Here is a 13374-nt window from a genome sequence, read left to right as displayed (position 1 = left end):
TTTGAAGAAATGATTGTTGATGATCGACTTTCATTCCAAAGTATTTCTTTTTGCTACTTATCAGCTTATTTTTAACCCTGATTCACAACTCAAAAATTTAAACGATGTCGATAGGAGAAATTTCACTGCACAACTAAGCTGTAGTGCCTTTTCACTGTGCAATACTTTTGTTAATAACTAAAGGTACAATAGACTCATAATACTTGAAATGTGCAATTCCCTTGTATTCTTATTCCTATTTATTCTATTTATATATGTCTCTGTATTTATATATGTGTATATATGGTATATTTCTGCTCACATTCTGCAACTTCTGTTGGTGTTGTGCTACTGGAAACCGAATTTCCCGGAGGAACCCACCCGAGGGATTAATAAAGTTTTATCTAATCTAATCTAATTCTCCTAACTTAAATACTAAATGGTCTTTGAAAACTCAAAGCACCATCTTACTGCTGTAACAAGCCTCATTCACATACACATAAATACAAGTGTTTTTTCCCAACATTCAAACACACTTTGTTGCATGCATCAGGGGGCAACTTCAGTATCTTGGACAAGTTTGTAAGAATCTTTTTTTACTTTATATATATATATAATAACATTTTAAAATTCCCCTCCCTCCCCTGCGGGTGGTCTATCCTTCAAGTTCGGATCCTCTACCAGAGGCCAGGGAGCTTGAAGGTGCAGTAACTTAGCTGTTCCTAGAACTGCGCTCTTCTAGGACAGAGATCTCCGATGTTGCTCCTGAGATCTGCTGGAGCCACTCGCTTAGCTTCGGAGTCACCGCACCTAGTGCTCCGATTACCCCTGGGACCGCTGTTACCTTCACTTTCCACATCTTCTCAAGCTCTTGGTACTTCTCAAGCTTCTCGTGTTGCTTCTTCCTGATGTTCCTATCATTCATTATCGTTACATCTATCACTACGGCCGTCTTCTTCCGCTTGTCTACCACCACTATATCCGGTTGGTTAGCCACCACCATTTTGTCCGTCTGTATCTAGAAGTCCCACAGGATCTTAGCTTGGTCATTCTCCACCACACTAGGGGGCGTCTCCCATTTTGACCTAGGGACTTCCACGCCATACTCGGCCCATTTACACAGCCTGCACATGAAGTCTTGCCTGGTGTGGTAGACCCCAGCCTCTATGTACTCAGAGCTTGCTCCTGTGCTGCCATGATTAGTGCCTGACTATTGCGGTCTTTCAGTCAAGCTTTGTCGAGCCATTGATTGGATTCCATGATCTTCCTCCTCCTCCTCAGCTTTCTTCTGCCTGAGGTATTCAATCTTCACACAGTTGGTTGGGGCCATCTTCCTGATGTATTTTGTCTCATCCTGGACTGTGGTGCTGACACTCACCAGTCCCTGGCCTCCTTCCTTCCCCTTAGCATACAGCCTCAGGGTGCTGGACTTGAGGTGAAACCCTCCTTGCTTGGAGCTTCCTTGTCTTGATGTCAGTGGCCTCTATCTCCTCCTTTGGCCATCTTATTAGTAGGCGTTGATTGACCCTCTACAGGTACCATGAATAGGCCACCATTTGTCTGCGGGATCCTCTATGTCTGCAATGTTTGTCTGGTAGTTCAATCCCCTAAGTTCTGACCACCTTCATCTCTAGCCCGAACAACATTCCGATGTCATTGCTGCTGGTGTGGATCAGTGAATCGATGTCCCGTTCTTGGCATACAGTTTGATGAAATCCACAGGAGGATGGCTGACAACTCAATTCCGTATCCATAGCGGGTTCAGACATATGCAGAACAGTAGTGGGGAGAGCATCTCCTCGTGTATTGATCCATCTTAGCACATAGTCAAGTCAAGCTTCGCCATGATCCTATCTTTCAGGACTCTCGCACTCAAGGAGACGGATACCAAGCACTTGGTACCCAATCTTGGGTGGGGGGGTCATGATATCTCCCCCCTGACCTGTCGTCCTGGCTCCCCCTTGCCATAGCATGTGTGTTGTACCTCGTCAGTCTCTAGCTTTGAGAACAGTCCTTTCCTCTAAATGTTGGAACACTGAGCTACTAGTTGTTCGCTGTCAATGTGGATGTTGGGTATCGGCATGACTTCATATAGCATGGAGGGTCGAGTCTAGGACCCTTATTGGATACAGATGCCCCAGGTGGGAATAAAACTTGCGACTCGCGCTCCAGAGGCGTGTAGCTGCTATACATGTGTGATTTTTTTTTCTTGTAAAGCCGAAGTCTGACTGAGTATCGGTCAAGCACTAATTGCTTTGGGAGAGAATTTTTGAACTAGGGAAGGACATTTACAGATCACTCAGCCCAAATCAAGGAAAGCACATTTAAGACCGATCAAACAAATTAACTGCCTAGCTACCAAATTATTAAACATATAAAGAAAAGTAGTGCTTTCAACAAGGTGCACTATGCTTGGAACTCCTAAATACGCAGGAATTCATTAGATCAGACACATAATCACTGTGCCTAATGTAGCTTAATAATTCATCTGAATTGATTAATTGCAGGATAAGAGAACATATTCCCTGCAGAGATTGTAGAGATTGGATTTCAGATGAGCACTGTTATAATGTGCAGCTTTTCATAAACCAGTATCACATCCACATCAGACCCTTTCATAAGTCCCAAAGATCAGGAGGATTTTGCAGTTTTAATGTCTCATCTCTATCTTTATCTTTCCTCTGTTTTCACTTTTTAGATCTGTCCACACTTTCCCAGCTGTAATTAAGTCTCACTGGTTTCATTCTTCATTTTTCTTCATTTTTTACGGACATTGTAACTATTGTCAAAAACATATTGAAAGTAGAGTTTTATGAATACTACAGATTTTTCAGCTTAATTTGAGGGGAAAACAAATAAATTGTACTGGCAATTTTGGAACCACAGATATTTTTATAGAGGGGCTGTAAAATTATATATATATATATATATAGATATAGATATAGATATAGAGAGATATAGATCTATATAGATAGATATATAGATATAGATCTATATAGATATAGATCTATATAGATATAGATCTATAGATATAGATATAGATCTATATATATATATAGATATAGATCTATCTATATCTATCTCTATCGCTCTCTCTCTCTCTCTCTCTCTCTCTCTCTCTCTCTCTATCTCTCTCTCTCTCTATATATATATATATATATATATATATATATATATATATATATATATATAAAAAAACAATAAACTGCCAATCCCTCTTAACATCTTTCCCAGTAAGGAGCCCAGTCAGCAGAGGGTGAAGAAGTGGGGCTTCTCTCTGGAGGACGCCTTGAAAGATCCAGCAGGGCAGGAGCTTTTCCTCAAGTTTCTAGAATCAGAGTTTAGCTCAGAGAATCTCAGGTGAGCAAAATATCTTTCAGTCATCATTTCCACTGTTGTATGTTCAAGTGATATTTTTCCTGCTCTTTTTAACCACGCTGTACTTAACTCAATTAATGAAGAAAGGCAAGTGGTGCACAAGCAAAGATTTTGTGGTGAATTTTTAAAGACAGCTTATTCTGCATTATAAGAAATCCTCTGTGCTTCATAGGATAAAATTGAAGCCATTCAGTTGTGCAGCTCCCCTTTAACAACGTGAGGAGAGCATAAGAGTCGATCAAAAGCTTTCACTTCTCTGAAAATAGGCAGAAATTATTTCTTCTTGGCAACCTCATTGTTCCAACCTACCATTTCAACCCACTTGGAACATGGAAGAGCAATCAAGTGAAGGTTTGCCAGTTTTTAGATACCTAGAACACTTAAAGAGAAGCACACAAACCACACTAAAATTCTGCTCATCAAAATTTCGGAAAAAGAAAAGAGTATTAGAAAGGAGCGATACTGAGCTACAATGTTATGCAGATGTATCTCTTCTAGTGTTTTGTTTACTCTGTAGGATAAATCTAAGATAAAAACAGTTTTTTGAAAGGTCTTATCACCAAAAACAATGTTGTATCGAAGAGAAGAAAAAGATGCAGCCTTACAGCTCTGCTGGAGAACCTGGGATAAAAATAGCAAGACTGAGCTAATGAAGTACACATCAATTTTCTTAACTGCTTATTCAATTAAAAGTCATAGCAGCAGTAGAGCCTGTCCCAGCTGGCTCTGCTGGGTGAGGTGCAGGGTACACAACGCACTCTTATCACAGGGCCTCTTTAAACAGACGACCACACACTCCTCCTATGCATTTAAGACATATTTTAAGACGTTGTCGTGCCTTAAAGGAAAGCTTCAAAGGGAAATAAGATTTCACAGAACTACTTTACTTCTGTCTGCACATCAAATACAGAGGTGTAGAGCACCGGCAGTAAGCATACTAAGAGAAACTGCTAGCCTGACGATCCATCACATGACACAAAGCATTTCAAATCTCGTGTTTTTAGGCTCGTGGCAACTTTTCCTCAATCTGCCTGTTAAAATTTTAGGTCCGTGAATGTTTTTGATTTCTTTGACTTGTTCTTGTAATGGTTTACAGCTCACATTAAATACAAATTTACACACTAGGCACTGTCACATTTAGTCCTTTATGCACCTATGCAGCAATAAGTGGGTGTTTTTATAGTGTGTGGGTGGGAGACGGAGATGAAGCATCTCTGAAATCTAGCGAGAGAGACAGAAACGTGTTAGGAATGAGAGTCTGGGGATGAACTGATAGTATGGAGGTTGTTGATACCTCTGAGCCAGGGGGAGATGCACTACAGAGAAAAAAAACACACACACATAAGCAGGGTGAGATCCAGACCGGGAGGGCATACACTCACATCGCTGTTCACCCTTCAGCTACGCCACCAGTCTCCTCACCTCCATCTGTTGTTCTCTTCTTCTGGACCCTTAATTGCTTTTGGTTTTATGAGGGAGCTTTTGGAGGAGTGGCACAGAAAGAGAGAGTGTCAGTTATTGAGAAATAGAGAGCGAGTGAGCAAAGCATACCCCAGAGGTGCTTCGCTCTATATTGCTAAACCAGTCCACAGATCAATATAGATAGAAACTAATATTGGAGGCAGTCTGCTTCTCTGCTGCCCCTGGTATTTAACACAGTTTAAGTTTTTTTTCTGTGTCAATATTTAAAAGAAAATTATTCTCATGTGTCGTCGAGGAAAGGAGGAGAAAGTTTTAAGAGCATTTTAGAAAGAAAGAAATCAAATACATGTAAGACAATGTTCTGGATACTGACATGTTTCGAGAAAATTGTTTACTTTGCAGGAAGGTTTCACTTTTAATTTTACCGCCCTAGTCATACAGATAGCTTTCACTGTCCTAAACTCACTAATCTATCTAAAGATAAGTTATCACCAGTTACATGTTTAGCATGCAGATTTAAAGGTCTATGCCACTGATGTGTGTTTCTATTTGTGCTGTTGCAGGTTCTGGCTGGCTGTACAGGAGTTAAAGAGGATACCTCAGCATGAAGTTGCACAGAGGGCACAGGACATCTGGGCAGAGTTCCTGGCAGAGGGAGCGCCCAGCTCCATCAACCTGGACTCCCACAGCTACGAACGCACCAGCCAAAACCTGAAAGACCCTGGACGATACAGCTACGAAGACGCACAGGTGAGAAGCAGAGAAGCACGTAGTGCATTTGAGCTCAAGTAAAATTATTCGAACTTGAAAATTATAAAACCAGTCGGACTTCACAGGGTTTTAAAGTGGTGCTGATATAACAATATATCAACCTCTTTCAACCTACATATAGAAAATTATATGACTGGCAATACATTCAAAAGAGCATGAGGGGAAAAAAAGAACCTGTTCTTAAAATCCTGTCCAGATTTATTCAACGTTTTTGCAAATGCCAGCTGAAACTTGTCTGGCTGAACTGAAATTCAGTAGTCCTCATAGAATATAAAAGGTGAACTACTAGAAAAGGAGTCATGTAGCAAATTGCATTTATTTCAGTTTGCTCTCACTACTGAGAAAAATGTCCCTATTTTTGATCAGTGATTGCAACACATTTACACTGCAAATACACTCCTCATATCCTTTGGAGTGACTTTTGAAAAAGTAAAGAAGACCGGCCTTGCATAGCAAGGCCCCAGCCAGTCAGCAGATTTGAACCCAGGACCGTGTTGCTGGGCAACAACAATGCTAACTACTGCACCGCCATGCTTCCCTATTGGTCCATGATCCCAGCTTCCTCTCAAAGTCCAAAGACTTGCATGTTAGTTTAATTCTAAATGACCTAATTGTGTGAATGGTTGTCTGTCTCCATGTGCTAGCCCTGCAATAGACTATTGACCTATACTATGACAGCTGGGATAAGCTTCAGTCATTTCCTGTTTATCAGGATTCCCCAGTTATGTGATTGGCTCCAAACAGGCCTGCTTGAGGTCAAGAGTATTACCACAAGGCTCTATTCTACATTCCAACTTAAGTTGGTTTATTTTATAACTCTGTGGGTCTTCTGTGCTTCTTTCAGAAGCTCTGTCCCACACTATTGTCTGCTCCATTTGTCTTTCTTACATGCTTCACCAGTATCAACTAATGGCTTTATATTGTGGAGTGATTTCCAGAGAATACGCCTCATTGGGAGATAAATGGGCATGGGGGGGGAGGATGGGAGTACTGGGCGCTGTGTAGCATCTATTAAATTTCGTCTCGTGTCACAGGCTTATATGGGACGAGTTAAATAAAGAAAAGATTTCTCCTGTCAGTTACCTGGCAGTGTGCCTCAATCATCCTCTCCCGCTGAGAGGGTCTTGTTCAGTTTACTCTGCTTGAGTTGGAAAGTTTTGTACATCATTGACACATAGTTATATATAAACATAGCAGAATTGCACCGCCATCCATCCAAAACAAACTTCTCCTTCTTACTTGCCGTGTATCCCATCTTTCTGACCTCTAAGGACCACATCTACAAGCTGATGAAAAGTGACAGCTATTCACGTTTCCTACGCTCCAACCTGTACCAGGACCTTCTGATGGCGAGGAAGAAAGTAAGTGACTCTGTCATCTATTTATGAATTACTCTCTGTGGACATACAGAAGCTGCATCATTGAACATTAGCATCGGTGAAGCTGGGACTAAGGCAGGCTCCCAGACTTTACTTGGTAGAGATAAGTGGAGCAGTCTTTGTGACTTAATGACTGCTCAAAGTGCACACACAGCACTGTAACAGTCACACACATTGAGATCGAGTATAATTTGTGAATATGTCAAAGGGCATTTTGACATATTTGACACTGGATTGATGGGCAACCTGCTTTACCTCCTGAGCCAGAGCTGGCCCTGCTAGAGGCATTAATGAGGCATGAGGGGTGCACCGCATTCAGTCAGCTAAATTGCTGAGACGACCGCTAACAGCCCTTTTTCGAAAAGAAAGTGGAATACGGTATAGTATTTTCCAGCAATTACTGTAATGTCAGTAATGTTTAAAAGTATGCCTGCAATCTTGTGCAATTTTTGCGAACTGACTCTTAATGTGAAAGATGCAATTTTGGCTTTGAAAGAGTTGAACTCTCACACTCTTTACTTTTTGCTCGACTCTAGCCTGAAACGGAGCAGGGCCGACGCACCTCCCTGGAGAAGTTCACTCGCAGTGTGGTGAGTGTCCCGCTGCGTCTGGTTTTAACTCAAAGCACTGTACTAAGTTGTACTGCACACTGCTGCTGTCAGATTTATTTATTTTTATTAGAATGATTTTGGATGTAAATCCAGAGAAATGGAAAATTTATTACAGCTACTTTAACAAACTTTTTTTAATTGTACATCTGTGCTAAAGTATTTTTTGCAGTCATTAGATCATTTTGCACCTACAAAGAGTTTGATGAGTCATTGCATGCATTTGGGAATTCAGGGGATATTTTCTTTTTTTAAACAATGGTTTAAAAGAATGGTGTATTGATTAATAAATGACTGTCCATTATACAAATTAGTTTGCCTAACTGCGTGGCTGAGAACAAGGGAAGAGGCAGGATGCATGCAAAACGATTACAATGTAAAATTACAGCTAAGCGGTTTGAGTGATTTCTGTATTCTTCAGTGTTCGCTTTGGGGTGCCATTTGCCATGTGTTGCCATGTTTGTTTTTGCTTTATGAAATGCATCATTTCTTTCAGTTCAACGGATGAAGCCTTTGGTGTGCAAAGACATGGAACTGTGACCAAATATGCATTTCTCTGCAGACACATTATGAGCTAGATATCAAAGAAGAAAAAATAAATGTTAAGTCTTATTGGACTTAATATGGTGAGCTTGGAGCTCCCTAAGGCATCTCTCATTGTGTTACTGTTTTTTTCCCCTTTTTTCAGGGCTAATATAATGTATTCTCACCTTGAGGTTTAATATATTTTTTGCAGACAAAGCTGTATGTGCATGCAGGTCGTCCTTCTTTTTCTCCTTAGCTCCTTAGAAATCTTGAGAAAAAAACCTTTAAACGAAGACTCTTCTTTTCCAGGGCAAGTCATTGACGGGCAAACGACTGACGGGCCTCATGCAGTCATCCTGACAAGGCCTGGATGAAGAATAGGTGGAACCATACCCGGAAGAGCTGCTTACCTATGGGAAGCAGGTGGAAAAGGACCCTGGGGTGTGCTTGTGTAGCTGTGGGAGGTGGATAAGGGCGCCAAACAAGCTTACACCACTGGATTGGACTACTACCACATGTGAAACTCACCTCAGATCAGTTCAAGCGGACCGACAGCATGCAATAAGTCACCAGACCTGACACCAGTGCTGTCACAGTGTAGATGATAAACAATGCTACTTCTCTTAGGAAGTTTCTACAAAAATCAGCTGTACTAAGGAAAGCCGGGCTCAGTTGTTTCTCTCTATCTACTCTCATGTTAATATAGTAGCTGAAGAGGCTATTGCTTTTACTTTCAGTGATATAAACACAGAATGCTTGAATGCCTTGACAGATGTCAAACGAGACTTAGATTAAATGCTGTAGCTAGCTGTTTTATCTCATCATTCACTAGGATGATATAAGGGAATGAAACGTGGAAAGCGGTTTACAGACGATTGACTGCCAGGTGGTGTAGTACACTCACCTTCTGATTGACTAAAGCTTTTAGATCAACTTACTATTGTATGATACAAGATATGCCTCTGTATGTCCAATGCCTTGTTACTTGGTTACTGTGTGCGCTCACATTTAAATCAGCACACTTGCTGCTTTTGTCTGTCTCCCTGCACTTATAGCTGTGTAATGTAGTACTGTAGTTGGTACAATAGTATGTGTTAGTATGTGCAACAGTAGCTACTAATACTGAAGTTAGTACAAGCACAAGCTGAAATGTCTGCTTTTAAATCCAAGTAAAGGGCACCAAACACGAAGGCCACACGTATCCTGGAAAGCAAACCAAAATCAGTGTTGACCTGATCATTTGGACATATTCTTAATCTACAAATCAATAATTACTTTACCCTAAACATATGTTGTGGACACCCAGAGGTGAACATCTTGTCATAAAAAGGTAAGTTGATAGGTTTACAAACAGTTGTATTGCTTTAAACGGGTGGGTGGATAAAGGTTAGGCTTTACTCTATCTTCTAAACATTCCACTGCAGGCAGCCACAGTAATGTTTATTTGGCTGACTTCTTACCATTCTTCACCTTATGTAAAGATGACAATAAAAGAGGAATGCACAATAAAGATGGGGTTTTGGACCCTTATGTCATCATGTCCATTTCTTTCTTCTTACAGAGAAAATGCATTAGATGACACTTCCAATAAGAACCCGGAATAAATGCCAAATTTTGAACTTTGAGTGCAATTTCATCTAACAGGTGCGTCTTTGCACTTTGTGGTTACATACTGCCCCCTAGTGTCCTTTGGGTTGTAAGTGCTGGTTAAACGTCTCACCTTCTCTCATTTGCTGGCACGTGGAGCAAAACCATTACAGCTGGGCAACAAGTACGCTTTAGAAATGTACTATTAAAACCTAACTGTTAAACAGTACAGCTTTAAAGTGTTGTCCCTCTTGAATTTGATGCTTAGGAAATAAAGACTGATTATTACATCTAATGCTACAAGGAGCTTTTTAGTATCTTGCCATCTTAGTAATAGCTGTGAAGTGCAATAGCTCCATCTGGTGGATGTTTTATTAAACAATTTTTTTTTTACCTTTTATATTTTTATCTTCCTCTTCATGTTATATTTAAATAAGGCATATTTTTTTAGATTTCCCTCTGTACACCACTACAGTGGGTTTCAAATCCAGCAATATGTGATTCAAGTACAGACTTTCAGCTTTAATTCATGAGGTTCAGCAAAAGTATTTTGACAAGCAGTTTGACTGAGGCTGTTGCCTCGTTATTCCATGACAAACTTAGCAGATGAATAAATCACGTTAATTCCAAATGTTGAACTTCATTTTGGTGACAGCCAGATGTCAGTGCAGGTAAAGGAGGCTGAAAAAACAAAAATCCACAAGAAAGAGTAAAAGCGTTAGGAGTGGCCAAATAACTGAAAAGACCTTGAGGTCAAAGTCACTGGTAACTTGTCTGAGATTTTTACTAGATGCACCTGTGGTATTGATTTAGAAATCGTACACTGCCTCAATCTCAAGTTATTGTGTTCACAAAGTTGACGGCAATACCTTATCAGCCTTTTACAGTCAAGGGGTAAAAATGAGTGGCCAAATTATTATGGATCTAACTGTACACTTCCTGGATAAAACCATTTTGTCCCGAGTATCAAAAAAATGTTTTTACTTTTATATTTTAGTGATTTGTTAGTGTATGTTCTACATATAGTTGTAAAGCTTTTAGTGCATACTCAAGTTTTGTGGGAGAGATCAGTTTCTTGTGCATTATTGCTTAAAAACATATTGATCAAAAATTCCCATGTTCTAAACCGTTTTTTAGGAAAGAAGGTATCCGAAGAACAGACAGGAAAAAAAACCAAAACAAACAATCCTGGTACACAGTGCAACCGTTTTCAAGATAAAAGACAAAACTGAACTTATTCAAAACATCAAAAAAATATCCCGAAAAGCAGCATCTGAATACTGTAAGCACATGTATTGCAATGCTGGATTTTAATACTTTAGATGACAAACTCAAACACAGTGAGACTCACTTTATATCCATTACAAATTTATTGATCAGAGCTTCACATTGTGCGCTGGTCTGATAATAAACTGACAACTTCTTAGTAGATGTTTAAGATTATATTTGAAGAACTGGGATGGGTGGAGTGTAAAAGCAAAGCTTTCGATTTACCGTTCGATCCACGTCCCTACCCTCACCTATGGTCATGAGCTGTGGGTAGTGACCGAAAGAAAGAAGCGTCAGAAATGAACTTCCTCCGAAGGGTGGCTGGCCTCTCCCTTAGAGATAGGGTGAGAAGTTCAGCCATCCAGCAGGGGCTCAGAATAGAACCGATGCTCCTCCAGAGGAGGCAGTTGAGGCAGTTCGGGCATCTGGCAAGGATGCCTCCTGGGAGAGGTGTTTTGGGCACGTCCCACCGGGAGGAGGCCCTCGGGCAGACCCAGGACATGCTGGGGAGATTATAACTCTCGGCTGGTCTGGCAACGCCTTGGTGTTCCCCTAGACAAGCTGGAGGAGATGGCTGGGGAGAGGGAGGTTTCCTTAGGCTGCTGCCCCCGCGACCCGGCCCCAGATAAGCAGAAGAAGATGGATGGATTGCAATATCGCATGTTGGTAGCATCAGAATACTTGTTTGGTTAGACTTGTTATTGTTTATATTTTAAATTGAGTGAAGAAAAACGCTCAGAAAGACATTTTTGATGTTACAATGCAAAAAGTGTAGCTGAGCTGGGCACTTATTTTTTAGGTACTTACACCAAACAAATGAATTGTGAAATGAAATGAATTAATGAATGGCTGTAAAGGTACACTAATTTGGGAATAGAGAAACGTGTCATGAGTTCCAGGGCTTAAAAGAGTAATGACTGCACAGCTAACACACAAATTCACTCTGAGGAAATGGGTCAACACATAAATTGGCATAAGGTGCCTTGGGAAAGCTGAGACCTTATTGAAAAGCAGTAAGGAGAATTAGGCAGCGACAGCGGGACAGGAAAGAGGCTGGACTCCTCTAATCTCCAGAGCCTTGTTGAAGTGCACCTCCATGGTCTTAGAAGACTTGGTGATCTTCAGGTTTCTTATACAACCATTAAAAGAGGTGCTGGTAGAAAGAGCTGCCTGGTGAACTCCAGCTGAGACAGAAACAAAAACACATAATCAAATTTACTCCATAATCCCTGAACAGGCTCTTCTCCTATAACATGTTTTCTATATATGCTAACAACAATTCATATGAACAGCAGTGTAAATGTGTTGGCATGTTTCTTTACATTTGTGCAAGTATCATTTTAGGTAGGTGGCATTCATACCAGGATATCCTCCAACATATATGGGGTCGCTGGTGTCACAGGTGACAGACTGTGCATACGGACTGGCTGCTTCGCTCTGCTTCCCATCAACCACCAACTCCAGCTTGTTTCGTTTCTTGGTGGCGGTGACGGAGTGCCACTGTCCATCACAGAAGCCTTCTCCCTGAGGAACGCGCACCGCCGTAAAGCGCCCAGCTCCATTGTCAACATGGAAGAGCAGCTAAGAGGGAGGGAAAGGCACATGGAAACAAAAAAAACAAGCTTACTGCACGTAGTCAAACTAATTTCAAAGAATTTCAAAGAATTATGAAAGTAAAAGTTACTTTGTGACAAGTTTATGTAAAAAAAAAAATCCTCAATTTGTGGAGATGGACCAAGAACATGTTTGATGGGCCCAAACCTCACAAAGGAAAAAGTTTTCTTTCTGGAGTTTCTTTTCCTTTGTGTTATTTTTGCTGGGTTTTTTTTTTTTAGATCAAATTTGTATCAATGTCCTTTTCCTCTAAGCAGCATTTTTTTTTTTTTTTTTTTTTTGTTATAATGGACTAAAATCTAGACAGACTTCCATTTATCAAAAAAATGTGGGAATTACTTTTGTTGATTTTGCAGGGTTTATTGGTGATGACGTTTATACATTTTGGTTGCTTTTGTATTATATTTTTATTGCCTTTATTTTAGTGTACTTGTGTTGTTGTGTGTTACCAGTTTTTTGCAACACTTTACTGCTGTATTTCTTGGCTAGAAAACTAACACTCTTGTAAAAGAGATTTTTGATCTCAATAGTTATACTGTCCTGGTTAAATAAGTAAAAAAGCCTGGGTTGAACCGCTTCATATTTCTGGAATATTATAGTGTGAGTTTTTTAAACACGTGCATTTCACAAAATGCTGAACTATTCCTTTATACTACAGTCACGTTAGTGCACTCCAATGGAGTTCTCACAGGTGGAGCGCAAGTTACCTGGCAGAAAAGTCATGCGGAATTAATGTTTAACATCAGAATCACTTTTACAGCGGAACAAGAAATTCGCAGCAGTTACGTTAATAATATGCACATCTGCTGCATCTCTGAAAAGCTGCAGCTGCATGCGTAATT

General features: G+C 40.4%; 2 protein-coding genes across 12 annotated transcripts in view; one reads left to right on the top strand and one right to left on the bottom strand.

Moving 5' to 3' along the window:
* Positions 1-9572, top strand: part of rgs6 (regulator of G protein signaling 6) — a 101112-nt gene extending 91540 nt beyond the window's left edge. For both annotated transcript variants that reach the window (XM_005475034.3, XM_005475033.4), the window contains exons 14-18: positions 3214-3339; positions 5343-5529; positions 6822-6911; positions 7466-7519; positions 8372-9572. In XM_005475034.3, the coding sequence (XP_005475091.1) occupies positions 3214-3339; positions 5343-5529; positions 6822-6911; positions 7466-7519; positions 8372-8422 (508 nt within the window). In that variant the 3' untranslated portion in view covers positions 8423-9572. The remainder of the gene's footprint in view (positions 1-3213; positions 3340-5342; positions 5530-6821; positions 6912-7465; positions 7520-8371) is intronic.
* Positions 9573-11000: 1428 nt separating this feature from the next.
* lama2 (laminin, alpha 2) overlaps positions 11001-13374 on the bottom strand; it is a 204217-nt gene continuing 201843 nt past the window's right edge. For all 10 annotated transcript variants that reach the window (XM_019345952.2, XM_019345953.2, XM_019345948.2 and 7 more), the window contains 2 exons: positions 12280-12499; positions 11001-12102 (listed from right to left, as the gene is read on the bottom strand). In XM_019345952.2, coding sequence (XP_019201497.1) covers positions 11942-12102; positions 12280-12499 — 381 coding nt within the window. In that variant the 3' untranslated portion in view covers positions 11001-11941. The remainder of the gene's footprint in view (positions 12103-12279; positions 12500-13374) is intronic.

The sequence above is a fragment of the Oreochromis niloticus genome, linkage group LG15, assembly GCF_001858045.2.
Source record: "Oreochromis niloticus isolate F11D_XX linkage group LG15, O_niloticus_UMD_NMBU, whole genome shotgun sequence".
Taxonomy (NCBI): Eukaryota; Metazoa; Chordata; class Actinopteri; order Cichliformes; family Cichlidae; genus Oreochromis; species Oreochromis niloticus.
The sequence above is the reverse complement of the archived record's forward strand: the minus strand, read 5'-3'. Positions and strand labels throughout refer to the sequence as shown.